The sequence below is a fragment of the Mesoplodon bidens genome (assembly GCF_964165515.1).
Source record: "Mesoplodon bidens genome assembly, chromosome: 11".
Taxonomy (NCBI): Eukaryota; Metazoa; Chordata; class Mammalia; order Artiodactyla; family Ziphiidae; genus Mesoplodon; species Mesoplodon bidens.
The window spans coordinates 21,869,203-21,886,634 of NC_138167.1; the positions used below are offsets into that span (position 1 = coordinate 21,869,203).

General features: G+C 37.8%; 1 protein-coding gene across 5 annotated transcripts in view; it reads left to right on the top strand.

Moving 5' to 3' along the window:
* The window catches only part of STK38L (serine/threonine kinase 38 like), an 80,932-nt gene extending 63,839 nt beyond the window's left edge, over nt 1-17,093 (top strand). For all 5 annotated transcript variants that reach the window (XM_081248538.1, XM_081248539.1, XM_081248540.1 and 2 more), the window contains 9 exons: nt 5,755-5,878; nt 7,410-7,564; nt 7,935-8,037; nt 8,215-8,276; nt 10,175-10,292; nt 10,725-10,848; nt 11,829-11,924; nt 14,114-14,205; nt 14,312-17,093. In XM_081248538.1, the coding sequence (XP_081104664.1) occupies nt 5,755-5,878; nt 7,410-7,564; nt 7,935-8,037; nt 8,215-8,276; nt 10,175-10,292; nt 10,725-10,848; nt 11,829-11,924; nt 14,114-14,205; nt 14,312-14,439 (1,002 nt within the window). In that variant the 3' untranslated portion in view covers nt 14,440-17,093. The remainder of the gene's footprint in view (nt 1-5,754; nt 5,879-7,409; nt 7,565-7,934; nt 8,038-8,214; nt 8,277-10,174; nt 10,293-10,724; nt 10,849-11,828; nt 11,925-14,113; nt 14,206-14,311) is intronic.
* The last annotated feature ends 339 nt before the right edge of the window (nt 17,094-17,432 follow it).

Genomic DNA, 17,432 nt, shown 5'->3' on the forward strand with positions numbered 1-17,432 from the left:
CTCAGTCCCTGTCACCTATCAAATAAGCAAACCAGTCTCCTGAGAATTTGCTGATTTTACATATTTCCAAAATCTGTAGCCACTCCAGTTTTGTACTCCTGGGCTCTCTCCATGTTTCCTGTGACTTGATGCAGTTTATGGGGCGGCCATAAATCTGAAAACATCAATAGTATTATTTTATGCATTCACGTGTATCTCCAGTCTGGGTAGAACCCTAAGTGAATATATATGCTAGTGAAGGGCTCAACAAGGGTGCAGAGGGAGATGGCACCCCTCTATACCTAATGCTTGATTTCAGTCTTTAGTCCCACCTAAAGCTTACTTTGTTATTATAGCCGTATGATGTTGATTTTTATTTAAATATGGCCCACTTTAATTTTTACTGCACTGTTTCACTTTATTTCTATTCCATTTATTCAACAAGTATTTATTACGTGCCTATGATGTGTCAAATACTATTCTATGTTCTGGGAGTACAGTGATTAACAGGAGAAACCTGATTCTTGTTCGCTGACAGTCGTGGGGAAAATGGGCAGACAGCTATTTGAAATAGTCATTTCTGATGAGTAGTATGAAGACAGATTTTACAAAAGGATAAAGTGATGCAGGTGACCTGGCTTTAGGAGGAAGAATGAGATGAGGGGAGGTTCTCTGAGAAGGGAATATTGATGAGAGACTGAATAATTAGAAAGTATGAGATCTAAGGGCTTCCCTGGTGGCGCAGTGGTTGAGAGTCTGCCTGCCGATGCAGGGGACACGGGTTCGTGCCCTGGTCCGGGAAGATCCCACATGCCGTGGAGCGGCTGGGCCCATGAGCCATGGCCGCTGAGCCTGTGTGTCCGGAGCCTGTTCTCCGCAGTGGGAGAAGCCACAACAGTGAGAGGCCCGCGTACAGAAAAAAAAAAAAAAAAAAAAGTATGAGATCTAACGATCTGGTAGAACAAAGATCCAGGGAGCAAATGCAGAGGCCCTGAGGCAGGAATAATCTTGGCCTGCTCAGAGACGGCAAGAAGCCACGGTGGCTGAATTCAGTGAGGGGAAGAGTGGTTGGAGGTGAAGGGGGAGAGGGCGGCAGGGACCAGATCCCACAGAGCTTTGCAGGCCGTGTGGGTCTTACTCCAAATGCAGTGGGAAGACATGTTTTGCTTAAACAGAGAAGCGTCATGTCTGATGGACGTTTTACAAAGATGAATCAGTCCCTTTGCTTGCTGGAAGGACAAACAAGAGTTGAAGCAGGGAGAACACTTGAGAGACTGTGTAGCGATTCCAGCCAGGATGTGACTGTGGCTTACACAACAGCAAAGAGGAAAAAAGTCAAACAGATTAAGTATATGTTTCCATGGAAGAGCCAGCAGGATTTTCTGTGACGTACTCTATGTTGGGGGGGTGAGAGGAGAGGTAAGGGTAGTGAAAAGGGAGGGAAGAATCAAGGATAATACCTAGAGTTTTACTGTGGGATGCCTGATGGTGTCAGTTTCTAATGTAGGAAAGACTGAGGAAGGAACAGGTTTGGTGACACCGGGAATGAAGTGTTCTCTTTGTGGCTTACTAAGTTTGAGCTCCCTGTTGGATATACAAGTAGAGATAATTATGTTGACAGTTGGCTAGAATATGGGGAGAAGTTTGACTAGAAATATAATTTAGGGACTTCCCCGGTGGCACAGTGGTTAAGAATCCACCTGCCAATGCAGGGGACGTGGGTTTGAGCCCTGGTCCAGGAAAATCCCACATGCCATGGAGCAACTAAGCCCGAGCGCCACAACTACTGAGCCTGTGCTCTAGAGCCCATGAGCCACAACTACTGAAGCCCGTGCACCTAGAGTCCATGCTCCGCAACAAGAGAAGCCACCGCAGCGAGAAGCTCGCGCACTGCAACGAAGAGTAGCCCCCGCTCACCGCAACTAGAGAAAGCCCGCGCGCAGCAACAAAGACCCAACACAGCCAAAAATAAATAAATAAATAAATAAATAAAATTTTAAAAAAGAAATATAATTTAGAAGTAATCAATAGATTGACAGTATTTAAAGTAATGGGACAGATAAAATTGCCTAGGGAACAAATATAGCGAAGAATAGAGGGCCTGGATCCAAGCCCTTAGGGAACACTAGGCAGAGGAGAATCCAGGAAAGGAGACCAAGAGGGAACATCTGCTCAGCTAAGGGAGACCGCTAGGAAAACATGGTGTTACGGGAGCCAGCAGAAGAAAGCATTCAAAGGAGAAGGTGAATGGTCAAGTATGTTGAATGCTGCTAAGAGAGGGGGCAGGAGGAAGACAGGCCACTGGGTGTCACTGTTGGAGATTCTGAATAACTTGGGAAGGACAGCTCCAGTGGATTGGAGTGCCTAAGTGGAACAGTGGGAAAGAAAATGGGAAGCAAGAAGTGGAGAACGTGAGTATAGATAAGTCTTTCACGTAAAGCAGAATAAAGAACAGTTTGGTAAAGAATGTTGTTTTTTTTGTTGTTGTTGTTAAGGCACTGCTGATTGGAAGAGTCCATTAGAGAGAGAAAAATTGAAGATGCAGGAGAGAGAAGGCAGATAATTACAGGAGTACACAGGAGACAGAGAAGTTGATCTTTGATAGGAGCTGGGACATTCGGACAGGGAGGAAAAGCAGAGAAAGTAGGAACAAACGCAGGGTGGGTGATCTGGCGTGTAAAGTGCCAGGTTCCTCCTGAGTGCAAATAAGGAAGGCCATCAGGAGGAAAGGAGGGGTAGGTAGCTTGCTGGAGGTGTAAGCAGAGAGAAGTTGTGGAACAGTCACAACTATTGACTTGAAGTGTGGGAAAGCAGACTTGCAGTTGAATGTCCCTTGAGATTTTCAATCATGAACGTAAAGTGAAACCACTTGGTATGGTTGGGTGATTTTTCTCTGGTAATACTTAGTTGCTCTGGTACAGGCCTAACTAGGGTTGGTATTTTGCCAGGCAAATACAACAGAGGGAGAGGACAAGGGAGTTGAAGCTGTTTGCAAAAGAGTGATTGTAATGATGGAACCAAGGCCGGGTAGAGAAAGAAATGAGGTTCTGAGGAGAGTAACAGAGAAAAAATGGTGTAGGGTCCATGGAGTGGAGATTGAAGTACAAGAATAAGACACCTGGGAGGATAAAAGGTGGGGATCAGAAACAGAGGTCCTTCAAATGGAGATTTTAGAGGGAGGGCAGTTATTGGTTATGAGAAGGACAAGAAGATTACCATGGCTGGCTGAGGCGCAGTGGAGGAAAAGATCACTGGAGGTGAGGAAGAATGCAGGAGCTGTGCCGACGGGGTATTTGGTGGTTCGTCGTTACGGATCTTGAAATTCACGCATGACTCGAAAGGATGGAAAGGAAGCTGGTGAGCCATGAGCTGAAGTCATGAATGACTTGGGGGGGTTGACCAGGAGGAAGGATGACCGCTGACGGCGCCTGACAGCATGCCCTCAGAGGAGCTGGGGATGAGGAAGGTGTCACAGTGGTTCAGAAGCAGCTGAGGATGAGCAGGAAACCAAGAACCACGAGAGAGAAAGCAGGGCATTCCTGACAACTCACTGTGCAGGAAGACGGGCCTCTCCGTGGACAGCCCGATTTCAGTTAGGATGAGAAGGTGACGGGAGCCATCCAGAGATGAGGTGCCAGGGGTTCTGCTGAACACAGGCTGATTCCAGGGGGAAGCGGTTCAGAAGCCAAGGAAGGTCGAGATACTGAGCTGTGTTAGAGAGTTGCAGACCATCATGGGAATACATGTCTGTGTCAAGATGTTGATCCTCAGAGATGAGGACATAAACAGGAATCTTCCAACCAAGCCATATGGGATTAGTCCTGGGTCGGGTTTTAGAGGAAGAACAAAAGGCAGCAGTTAGTTCCAGCTCTAGTCTTTAGTTACTGGCCACGTGTGGCTACTGGGCACTTCAGTGTACTAGTCTGAATTGAGATGTGCTGTGAATGGAAAATGCTCAGCAAATTTTGAAGATTTGGTGCAAAAAAAAAAAAAAAGTATAAAATATCTCAATGTTTATATTGATTATATACTGAAATTACAACATTTTGGATATATGGGTGTTACAGAAACTATATTGTTAAAAATAATTTCACCCATTTCTTTTTATTTTTTGTGTGGCTACTAGAAAACTTAAAATGATGTACGTGGCTTACATTTATTTCTATTGGACGGCCCTGGTCTAGAATATTTTGCAGGAGAATCTCGCTGGAGTCCAACATCAAGTCTGTTTTGCACTTTGGGGCTGTTTTTTCCCCTATATAAATTAATCTGCTTTTGTCATCATTGAATTTCATTTTAGAAAACCTTTTCCCCACTCAATTCTAATATGTCATTATTTTAAGTTTTTATCACATTTACTTGAATGCTAACCACTCTGCAAAGTTAAGTAGCAACTTGTCTCCCCACTATTGTGGTACTGGATTACTGTGCATGATACTTGCTATACTTTAGAAACATAGGCTCGTTTTTGAAAACATAGCCTGTAATCTGGCTTTAAGATACTTAAAAATAATCAAGCCAAGTTTATCCTGACAACCACAGAGGCAACACCAAAAGTTTGTTTTTCCTTTACCATCTTAAAATGCTTTGTAAAAGGTAATAGGTAAGAATTTTGGTATCATTTTTCACTTTATGAAACAGGTCCAGAGAGATTTTAAGGTTTTTGATGCCAGAAAACAAGTTTTTAGTTTTTAACGTTTATTCGTGTGCTTTGATTTTGATCTCAGAGCATTTACTGTATCAGATCATAATACAATAATCCCAGATAATTTAAGCAGATCATATTTTGTTGTCATGAAAAGGTTTACAAAATCTGTGTTCTTGTGTGCTTTAGGTCAGAGTTCATAATGATGCACAATGAAAATAGCAAACGCATAAAATCAAATCCTATCGTTAATTAATCTTTGAAGAATGTATAACTGTATCAGTGGAAAAGCATCTGAAAGTTGATTATACCAACCCCACAAATCACTCAGTTTATAAAATTTTTCAGTCTATTGTTCATGTAATAGTAGCTCTAGTAATTATGTGTCAAAATTATGTGACAAAAGTAAGTAGCAAAATCCCAAAAAGTTATATAATAATTTGCTGTAGATGTTTATAAATATTATAAAAGTTCATTATAACAAAATGATATAAAATTATTATAAATGTTTCTCCTTCTTAAAAAAACAACCTAATGGTTAAAGACCAAGTCAGTCCCCTTTTTGGACTAGTAAGAGTTAAAAATAGTTTGCTAAGGACCCAGACTTTGTCATACCCATCTATAGGGCATTGCTTACTACTTTTAACTTTTAAAAGTCAGACCCTAAATTTACATGACAAAGCCAAGATCCTTGGCTAGGTGGAGATTCTGGTTAGAAAAATTTTAGACTAATCATTTTTCTACTTCAGCTTCCCCTTGTGATCCCACCTTTTCAGGCCTAAAGATATCAGCTAAAATAAACTTTCCGGGCTTCCCTGGTGGCGCAGTGGTTGACAGTCCGCCTGCCGATGCAGGGGATGTGGGTTCGTGCCCCGGTCTGGGAAGATCCCACATGCTGTGGAGCGGCTAGGCCCGTGAGCCATGGCCGCTGAGCCTGCGCATCCGGAGCCTGTGCTCCGCAATGGGAGAGGCCACGACAGTGAGAGGCCTGCGTACTGCAATAAATAAATAAATAAATAAACTATTTCCTGAGCTTCTCCAAATTTACTGAGAATATGATCATTGTTAAGAAGTAAGCTTGGAAGATGTATAATGTGTTACAATTATTTTTTCAAAATACATTCTTCCAGGTGGCCCATATCCGAGCAGAAAGAGATATTTTAGTAGAAGCAGATGGTGCCTGGGTGGTGAAGATGTTTTACAGTTTTCAAGATAAGAGGAACCTTTATCTAATCATGGAATTTCTCCCTGGAGGTAAAAGCAAACAATAGCAATGACAGACTGACACAAGCACATTGTTATATGTACTTATAATTTTATTGAGTAGGTTTACTTTTATATCCCTAGCTCTGAGGTTTTACACAGTCAGTCATGACTTTCTAATAGTTCCTCCCATAATAATGCTAATTTGGACCACAAATCAGATTATTTTGAAGAAATGATAAAGTTGGCACATTTTAAATATTATCATTCTGTGTTTACTGTATATAATTATTTAGATCTTTACAAGTCTGGAGTTAAGAACAAGTCACTAAAGAAGAAGACAAACAACCCAGTGGGCAAATGGTAGGCAGTGTGCAGAAGAAAACTCTGGTTAGTCTACAAATATATAGGAAAATGTTCAACTTCACCCATATTCAGGGAAATGCAAATTAAAACAAGAATGAGATTCCATTTCACACTCATCTGATTAGTAAAAACACTGAAAGTCTGATGGGGCTGGGGGAAATGGGCCTCTCATCTGTTCGAAGGAATCTCTAACCCTTACAGAGAGCAGTTCAGAGATACCAGTAAAGTTGAAAATGCACGTGCGCAAGAGGCCTGTAAAAGGATGCTCATTGCAGCAGTGTCGTAGTAGTGAAAAACTAGACACAAGATGAATGTCCATCAGTAGAAGAATGGATAAATAAAATGTGGCATAATTGTGTGATGAAATGTTTTACAGTAGTGAAAAGTCAGGAGCTCTATCTATTTCAACAGTAGGATCTCAGAAACAAAGTAGAATAATAAGGCAAGCTGTGGAATTATGTACAGTTGATATTACTTACGTAATTTTTAAAAACATACAAAAGACGGTAAATTCATAGATTAATATATATGTATATGAAAACATACTTCAAAAATAAGCTGGAGTAATGCACACCAAACCAAATCCGTGATAATGGCTACTCAGCAAAAAGGGAAAGTGGAATAGAATGGGAATGGAGGACAAAGAATCTGCATGGTGGTTTTTTTTTTAAGACTTGAAGCATCATGAAAAAATACCAACAGTTGTCAATTCTGAGTTGTAAATTCACCAGTGTTTATTCTTTGCCCCTTGTAAAAGAGCACAATTTCTTGAAAACAAAAAAATGTCTAGAAGTGACCCTTTTGGTGGGATGATGACTTATTTTTGTTGGCCCAGAGAGTACTGAGTGTTTTTGAAACCTGAATTTGAAAGAATAGATCCCATTTCCAGGTGTGCTTACACTGATTCTTTCTCACATTTTGACATATTTTCCTCAGCCACTTATTCTGGATGTTGAGTGGTAGATATTACTTCTTTATCACCTCTGCTCTGATTTGATTTCACATACTTTCTACCTTAAAACCATTAAATGTCATGAAACTTTTCCTTATGCAGTGACACTTTTTTTATCGGCCCCTAGAGATGGTAGGAGGTACACTGGGTAGATCATAAAGTGCAAAAATCAGGCATATGTTGTATATTACAAAGAAATCTTTTATAAGGCATTCCCCTTTTTGAGGCATTTCTAACACATGGTACTTACTCTCATTTAATTAGGTGACATGATGACATTGCTCATGAAGAAAGATACTTTGACGGAAGAGGAAACACAGTTCTACATTTCAGAGACTGTTCTGGCAATAGATGCGATCCACCAGTTGGGTTTCATCCATCGGGATATTAAACCAGACAACCTTTTATTGGATGCCAAGGCATGTGAATAAAGTGAATTATTAGGTTGCTGATTATTTTATGAAGTAATAGAGGTGATTTTGTGATTGGAAATGGGCAACTGCAATTTATATTATTGCTAACCTACATTATTTCATAGACTGATACGGTAGGAGAGAGCCGTGAAGTGAAATGACATCAAGGGAGAACTGGCTGTCTTTTTATCATCTTCCGTTTTCTACTCCTTAAAATCATCATCATCAAATATTGATAATTTTACATTTCACCTGTATGAATTCTAAGCTAAGAATTTTTATGATTGCATTTAGAAGAGTTTTTAATGAGGCTTTTGTCTCTAAGTTAATAAAATCTATTGATTTTACTAGGTTTTGTCTTTCTTTTTTTCCTTAGGGTCATGTAAAATTATCTGATTTTGGTTTGTGCACGGGATTAAAGAAGGCTCATAGGACTGAATTCTACAGAAATCTTACACACAACCCACCAAGTGACTTCTGTAAGTTTGATTTTTGGGGGGTTAAAGTAGTACAGCTGGTTTAATCCAGGACTGTTGAGAACAGAAGCTTCTCTCCTTCTCCTCACCCCTTAAACCAATGTATTTTCAATGGATATGTGTGAATTTTTCTGGTAAGAGCTTTTCCCTTGTAATTACAATTCTGTCTTGTTGAATTAGCATTCCAGAACATGAACTCAAAGAGGAAAGCAGAAACATGGAAGAAGAACAGGAGACAACTGGTGAGTTGAAGAAGGAATTTTGTGCCCTGGTCCTAAAATCTCATTTGGTATTTGCTTGGTACTTCGGAGCTTCACAACGATTAGTTCTTACTTCATAGCAATGATAGAGCTTGTTCCAGGATCATAGAGTTTTCTTAGTTTCTCTGTAACACTTCCCTCCCTGTAAAGGAAAATGCTGATTTTTACTTTATGATTTCACTTCAGAATATTTTATCAAGCATATCTATAATTAGTTAATCTGTCTGTTTACGAGTACTGACATTTTCTATAAAACTCACCGAGATGAGTGTAAATTGTAGTAAATGCCGTATGATTTTCATGTTTCCGCTTTCCCTACCTGTCCTGATGCAACAAATGTCAATCAGCATAAGTAAGGTTATTGTGTGCTTCTAAGAACTTCATAGACAAAGTAAACAGAAAGTCTGGCATGTTAGCAGTGTTACAATAAAATAGATAAAATAAAATTGGAAAGCAGACTTTACTGCACATAAACTGACTGCTTTAATGTGGAACAACACTGTCTATTTTTAACCCCACACTATTTCTCCTCCATTACTCAGCAAATATTAGAATCATTTGCCCCTTTTCCTCTTTCCCTTTATCCTCTTAACTAGGTCCATGAACATTGTCAAGGTTAGGAATGTGCCTTTTGACTTTAATTTCATAACTTCTTGTACAACGCCTGGTACATATCGACACTCTGTAAATATTTGTTAAATTCAACAAAGTGATGAAGAGAAACTCATTCAGGAGTCCCTCAGGAAGGTAAATAGACTGAAAGGCAAGAGTCTGATACCCTCTCAAAGCAAATAAAATGACCTTTGCATTATTGAGCTCATTCTCTCATTAGCCCAAGTAAACTTTTTGTGCTTGTAAAACATTTTGGTGTTTTTACAAGTTTTTTAAAAATGTTTTGACCTATGCATTAATGACAGAATCTTCCTTCTACTTTTAAACGTGTCACTTTTAGATCAGATTTTACAATTGAGAAAAAAATTGTAGTATTTCCTACTTATAAAGGGAAAAATGAATACTGCCTAAAGCTATGGTGGGAATTCTGTACCCCCTGATTACAGAATATTCACACTGATTACTCATGTGCAGGTTTTATTATTCTCGTGACCATCATCATGACTTACATCAGTGTTTCCCAGTGAAGAAACAGAAGGGACTCTTGGTATTTGGGGCAGGAAATTCCTTTAGAACCTGTATCCCCTGCCCACTCTATGCCAATCATGTCTTCCCCCAGGTCATTGAAATGTCAAAATCTTCTGTCACACATTTTCCACATTTTCAGGTGGCCCTTAGAGTACTACCTGTAGTTGAAAATCATTGCCTTAAAGAAAGTTTTTGTAAGATTTTACATGAATTAAGAATGAAAAACTGCATTGCTTTCTAATGGATAAGCAGTGCCCTGGAAATGAGTTTATAATGAAAATACCTGACGTTTATATAGTAGGCTGTAGTTTACAAACACATTCCTTTGCTTGTTTCATCCTCGTATCCACTCTGTTAGGGCAGGTATTATTACTCCAATTTTATGTGAGCAGAAGCTGAGGCTCAGAAAGGTTGAATAACTTGCCTGAGAGCACATTACTAGTGAGTGGGGAAGCCAGGCCTACTGGGCACAAGCTTTTTATTCTTTTTGGAATGGATTTAGGGCTAAATACATAAATAACGTTGTTGAGCTCTTTGCGGGACAGAAATCATGTCTTAAATAACAAATTATCTGACTCAGTGCCTATCACCAAGCCTTATACATGATAAACATGCAAAACAAGTATTAAATGAAATATTAACTTCTGTATATATTGGTTTTTCCAGTAGTGAGCCATACTTGGATCTTTAAAAAAAAAAAAACATTGAGAACATTGATTTGACAAGCTGTTCCCTTGCAGGCATATTCCACAGTGGGGACACCAGATTACATTGCTCCAGAAGTGTTCATGCAGACTGGGTACAACAAATTGTGTGACTGGTGGTCTTTGGGAGTAATTATGTATGAAATGCTAATAGGTATGTTTTATCATTCATTTATGTACAGACCATATAAATTTCCTTGAATGCCACTGATGAACATATTGTAGATATTATGGGCTGAAATATCTGAACTCTTTAAACTGATTTCTGACATCCGCCAATGTTAAATACACACTGATAAATATCAGTGAGCTCTCCAGGGATCCTCTGTCAGGAAGGGGGCATTTAACTGGAACTCCCATGTATCAAAATTGTGTCTGCATGGCCTTTTAGGTAAAAGAGGGGCCATGCTTTAAATCCTTTATTTTATTGACTTTATTAGCAATTTTATTATAAATGGCTGAATGGTGGTATTTTTTATCGTTAAGAGGAGCACCCAGGGCTATTTTGTTTTTTGTGACACACATATAATAGGTGTAGCATATTTGATCATAAAAGCTCATGAAACTTGTTTTCTCTGATACGTAGGATATCCACCTTTCTGCTCTGAAACACCTCAAGAAACATATAGGAAAGTGATGAACTGGAAAGAAACTCTGGTATTTCCTCCAGAGGTGCCTATATCTGAAAAAGCCAAGGACTTAATTCTTAGGTTAGTAGTTAAATCCCTAGAAGAGTTTGTGGTATCTTAAAACTTCACAGGGACCTAAAAGACTAAATTGCCTATTTCAGCTTTGTGGGAGGAAAAAGACTATCACTGATCTATACAGTCAAAGGCATCAGTGAAGAAAAGGTGTTTTTTACAAATGTAGACTCTTAAAAGGAATTATGCAGGAAAAAAAGTCAGAGTTAAGAAGGGGAAAGAGGCCTTGTATTATTTCAAAGGTCACTCCTGTTAAAATACAATGACCTTATCCCTATCCCCTAAAGAGAAAGGGAAAATAAATTCTTAGTAGCAGTTCATATCACAAAAGTCTCTATATGAAACCTTTTCTAAGCACAAGATTCCATTCTGTTTCTCAACTAAGATGAAGTGTTTAGGCTCTGTTGTAAATGGCTGGAAGGGATATAAATTGGGCAACCCATGGGAACAGCCAGTTGGCAGCATATTATACAAAACCTTCAACTGTCTATGACCTTTGACCCAGCAATTCTACTTCTAGGAATTTTGCATATGCAGATAATCAGATGTGTGTAAAGATTTAGGTACACTATGTTATCTTGATATTGTTTTTAGTAATGAAAAATTGAAAACCTTCTAAATGTTCAACAATAGTGAACTGGCTAAATGAATTGTAGTGTTTCCATGTGTAAATTTTAGAAAATGAAGTTATAGAAAAATATTTAATGACTTTGAGAAATGTTCTAAGTGGAAAAAATAGTCCTAAAATGGTAACTACTTATCAACACAATATTTTAAAAATTATATTAAAAGACTAGAAGGAAATGGCTTCAGTGTTTATAGTAGTTATGTCTGAGTAGTGCAATTATAGATGATTTCTATTTTTTTCCGTCTCCCACAATAGAGTTAACTTCTGTAAACAGAAAAAACGATGAAATGTTTGAAATCATGCAAATAGACTACTTTAGATGTAATCTGCATATGATCATTTCTGTGTCTCCATTTTCCAGGTTTTGTATTGATTCTGAAAATAGAATTGGGAATAGTGGAGTAGAAGAAATAAAAAGTCATCCTTTTTTTGAAGGTGTAGATTGGGGGCACATCAGGTATGTTTATAGGCTTTGAGTGGGAGAGGTCTGAGTAAAAACTTTTTTACTAGATGTGGTGATTAATTTTTCTTTGATTCTGCTAGATTAAATACAAGAAGTAGCACTGTGATAATGTGATAAATCAGTGTTCTCTGGATTATATAAATGAGTGAGACTATAGTGGCTATAGCTAAATGACTCATTTTATCTAATGTCCACTTTAAGGAAGAAGCACATATTGTGCCCCTGTTTAGATTTTGATATTCAGAGTTACATGACGAAGACTGTTTGCACAACAAAGATATAATTACATTTGACTCTATAACCCCTCATTTTTGTCCTCTAATTAATATACCATACTGTGTCTCCTTCATTAATTTGTAAGAATATACAGTCCCTCTTTTAAACATTGTGGGAAAAGTTAAATAATGCAAGTAACTTTTAAGAATTTGCTTACAGTTGTTCGTTGTGAGCATTGGCCTTTATTCAGTCTGTGGCCAAACCACCTTCAGTGGCTGTGATGTATTCCTCAGACAGCAACAGTTTAGAAACAAGTCTGATCGTGCCGTTTTCTTCCTTCTCTTTGCACTTAGAATAAAACTAAGGATCCTTCACTGCTTTTTAGGATTGTAGGATGTGGCTCTTGCCTCATCTGTACAAGCTGCATCTTGTATGGTCTTTCCCACTTCTCCCACCCCAGGGTTTTGTCATTTGCTCTTCATTCTGACAAAAATGCTCTTCATCTCCCTGCCCCTGCCCTTGCCCTGCCTAGCCAGCCCCTTTTCACTTTCAAGACAGCCTATGTGTCCCTTCACTGGAGCTTCTATGATATGCTAGGCACTCTACCTGATTATAGTCAATTTGGGGGGATCATTTATTGTATGTCCAGCACTGTTCTAAGTGCTTTATGTGCATTTCTTATCTTATCCTCATAATAAACCTGTCACAGAGAAGTAATTTGCCTGCAGTGCCTCAGCTAGTGAATGATCTAGCTAGAACTGCTAACTAGAACTAGACCCAGGCAGTTTGATTCTAGAGTCCTGACTCTTACCCGCTACACTGTATTATACTGTCTATACATCATCTCATTGAGCCGAACTATGATTCCCCCCTGTTACAGTTGGAAGGATGCTTAGAGACTACCAGTCCAGTCTCCTGTTTTTTTGTTTTTTTTGTTTTTTTTGCGGTACGCGGGCCTCTCACTGCTGTGGCCTCTCCCGTTGCGGAGCACAGGCCCCGGAGGCGCAGGCCCAGCGGCCATGGCTCACGGGCCCAGCCACCCCGCGGCATGTGCGATCCTCCCGGACTGGGGCACAAACCCGTGTCCCCTGCATCGGCAGGCGGACTCTCAACCACTGCGCCACCAGGGAAGCCCTCCTGGTTTTATATTAGGGAACAGTCGCAGTACCTAAGGTCATCCTGCTAAGTAATGACAAGAGATTAGATCTCAGGGCACCAGGGTCTATGCTTCTTTACACTAAACTAATGTAAATTTATTAAGTTTGTACATTAAGTATAAATAGGTTAGAAAATTCTGGGGAAAATATATACATGCTCTTACATAATTCTGTAAACTTGTCACCTAATAGATCCAATAAGTACTTGTTAAAAAACTAGAAGCAATAAAAATTGATAAATTTTTAACTATTTTTAGCATGATAAAAAGGCATTTTCATGACTTAGTATTTTTTTAACCTAATGTCCCTGATTCCCTTAACATTTACATGACTGAGAAGTTTTTGGATTCAGATTTCATCACAAATGTGTAGTCCCTTCACTCTTTGAGCCCCTTATTTTCCTAAATGACTTGATTTACGGATCCTCTACTAGAAGAATTCTATTCCTGAATTAATTAGGTAGGATCCAGTCCCCACAATATCTAGGGTACTTTATATAATGATAAAGTTCTTTAAATAAAATCTTTTCTGCTTTCCCTTTCATTAACTCTTATTTTTCCTCTTTAAAAAGACAGCATGAGAAAGTCTTGGTACAAAGAAATAAAAATTCCAAGTAAATGATAATATTTTAATTTTAAAATTATACTTGTCTATGAAATCCACTTATCTACAGGTATTTTCAAATCCATAATAAATTTCCTTGGCTATTCTAATATCTATAGAACAGCATGCAGAATTTGCAGGCAGGATTATGTTTTGGAAAACTGAGTTCAAGAAAACTTACCATGGTTACTCAATACCTTTTTACAGGGAAAGGCCAGCAGCAATCCCTATAGAAATCAAAAGCATTGATGATACATCAAATTTTGATGACTTTCCTGAATCTGATATTTTACAACCAGGTAGGACAATCTACAACACAATTAACACTATTAAAAGTCTCTGAAGATGATGACATTTTCATTAATGAAATTCCTTTGCTCTTTGTTAATTTTTCTATCTTCCTAGTGCCAAACACCACAGAACCGGACTACAAATCCAAAGACTGGGTTTTTCTCAATTATACCTATAAAAGGTTTGAAGGGTTGACTCAGCGTGGCTCTATCCCCACCTACATGAAAGCTGGGAAATTATGAATGAAGATCACATTCGCTCACAACCAAGAGAACTCAGGTAGCTGCATCACCAGGCTTGCTTGGCGTAGATAACAGTACACTGAAATACTCCCGAAGATGGTGGTGCTTCCGACTACAAGAGGAAATTCTACAGGATTAGGATTTCTGAGACTACTACAGGAATTGGTTGGCAGTGCCAGCTGGCTTTTTTTTTTTTTAATATTTTATTATTTTTGTTAACTTTATTATATGAAGGTACTGGAATAAAAGAAATGTACATCCCTTTCTAACTGCACTGCCTACATGCGTATTAAGGTCCATTCTGCCTGTGTGTGCTGTGGCTTTGTACTGTAACACCTCTAATCAATTCAGGAGCAACATATGTCATTTAAAGCAACATAGGCTAACCTGTAGGTAACACTGCAGTATTGTTGTTTTACTGCAGACCTTATGGGTCTAGATAATCAATAAAAGCCATTAGAACACTTGCCCTATTGGTTTGGACATGTATAGAATATATATGAAGACAATTTCTGTAATGGTTTTAAGACATTTTAAAAAGGAAATACACTGGTTATTTAAAAAATAGAATTTATCATCATATTATTGCACAAACTCCACAGTAGGGAGTGACAAGTTTATAATAAGGAGGAAGTTTTAACACCTTCACTCAAGCACTCCACTAATATATTTACTTTGCATTCAGAAATACTGATGACCTTTATATACGTAGTCTGTATACTCATAGGGAGATGTACTGTATTATATAAAATGTAAAGTTGCTTTTCTTGTGACAAGAGGACTTCTTTTTTAACAAGAGGACATGGCATTATTTTAATTTGATTATGGTGAGTTGAATTTAAGAAATGACCATGAGGGCTGCTTGTAGAGAACTAGTGTATTTTTATTAAACTATTTTTTTAAACGTCAGACTTCTGATCATGTAAATGGACTTGTAGAGAACAAAGAGCTATTTACTTTGGTTTTCTAGAAAGTTGTTACATATCATGGCTGGTTAACTTTTCTTTCTTTTGATGAACATTTTTCCTTTGATAGTACCTGTATTATTGTGCCATTATCATCTTATACTCCAAATGTACCAAAGATCCTGAACGGAGTGGATGTTCACAACTGAGGAGAATTTCACTGTCCTGTGGGAATGCTGTCTGCAGATCTTTGATAGAGGCCAGCTCATTCAAGGGCAATATTGTTCATGTTTAGCTACATCACTGTGGCTAATGTAAATGGAATTAAGGAAGTAAATGAAGGCCGGTGGGTTGTGATTAGAGAATAGGGGTGATGATGTCAGCAGCAAATTCTTTGGGTATTTCCCTAAGAATGGAATAGTCTTTTCTAGCTCAACATTTTAATTTTAAAATGACTTTCTGAGGTTTTGGTTTCATCAGTAGTAGTGGAGAAGTAATACTTTATCCAAGAATGGCCTAATGTTTATCTTAACTGTTAACTGGTGGGATTTTTTTAGATACAACAGTTATCACTATTACAAATGATCTGTGATCAGAATCTAAAATGATAATTTATTTGTATGGATGTTCTTCTTAGTGGGAAAGAATTGCATAGGATCATTATGCAAATCTACAAAAGATTTTATAAATGTCGCTGCTTGCTGGGGAACTCCACAGTGTTTTAATAAGGTCATTCTAGGCTTTTTTCCTGCCCTGTTCTCCCCTTCCCTTCCTCCCCATTCCTTGCCTTTCCTTCCTTTCCCTTTCCCTCACCCCACTCTTTCCTAGTATTTGTTTGATACTTATTATGTGTTCATCTAATAGTTCATCTCCATTTTTCTTATTTGGATCATCTCTCATCTAGGAGAGAGAACTATTAAAATCCTGGGGTTATCTCAATCTGACTAACTCTGGTTTTTCTAATTATAACTGCCTCTAATTTTAAAAAATCTTTAACTTATGTTTAGTTTTATGAGATTTTTCTCAAATCCGCCCCCCATTTTAAAAAAGGATGTTTTGCGAGTGTGATAGTGAATGCGTAAGATATGGGGAAATTGCAACATTCTCTGGCTCTAATATGGTAACTCTTCTAGTATAAAAAAAATTCATTAATTCAAGTTAGAGAGATTGATATAAAGGAGCTGAGTTTACCTTTTAATTGAATAAGAATAGAGCATTTTAGTTTCCATCTCCTTCATTCGTATTAATAGGAAGAACTTGGGAATAGTTACGGTTTCTTGGCAGTGGAAGGGCAGTTAGGGAAAATTTACTTTGTTTAGAGTCTCATTTTCCCCTGGAGTTAATAGAGTGACTCATAATTTTTGGGGTTTCCTCCTCATCAAAAGCATTTCTTAAGTGCCTACCTAAAAGCAATTAAAGACTGTGTCTGCCCTTTGGAAGCTAAGAATTTGATCCATGATGCAAATTAGCTAGATGATTTGCGAAGTACCCTTGAGATTGAATTTTCTCTGTTATATACTTCCCATATTTCAGGTGAACCATTTAATTTAAATGACAAAACCCTATCTAATCAACTGAGCATAATGACATTTTCTTTAAATTAGACTCTATTTTGAATTAAAGAGTTTTGTTATAAACTGTGTTCTTGGTTTTTCTAAGTATATAGAAAGCTTGTATAATTCAGATTTATTGATTTCCTGATTTAATGTAGACTTTGACTTTTTTTATTAAAAAAACCTTTGTATTAAAGCAAGTTATGTTATTTTTCTTTTATGCTTTTCTTATTAACATAGCTTTAAATCTTTAAATTTATTGAAACATACTGCAATCTGAGAATAGGGAATTTCTTATAAGTCAACCTCTTCTGAATGGAATATATATATGATTTAATAAGCTATTAGTTGAATGGAAAATAACAAGTGTGGAATATTCAAAACTTTCTTTGGTTGCTAAGGCTCAAGATAGGATTTCAGTTATTTCTATAATAACATACTTTTTCTGTTTTTTTAAATGCCTGTTATGTTTGTGTAAATCTGTAAATCTCAAAATATTTTTAAGTACATTTATTTTTGGTGTTTTATCATAGAA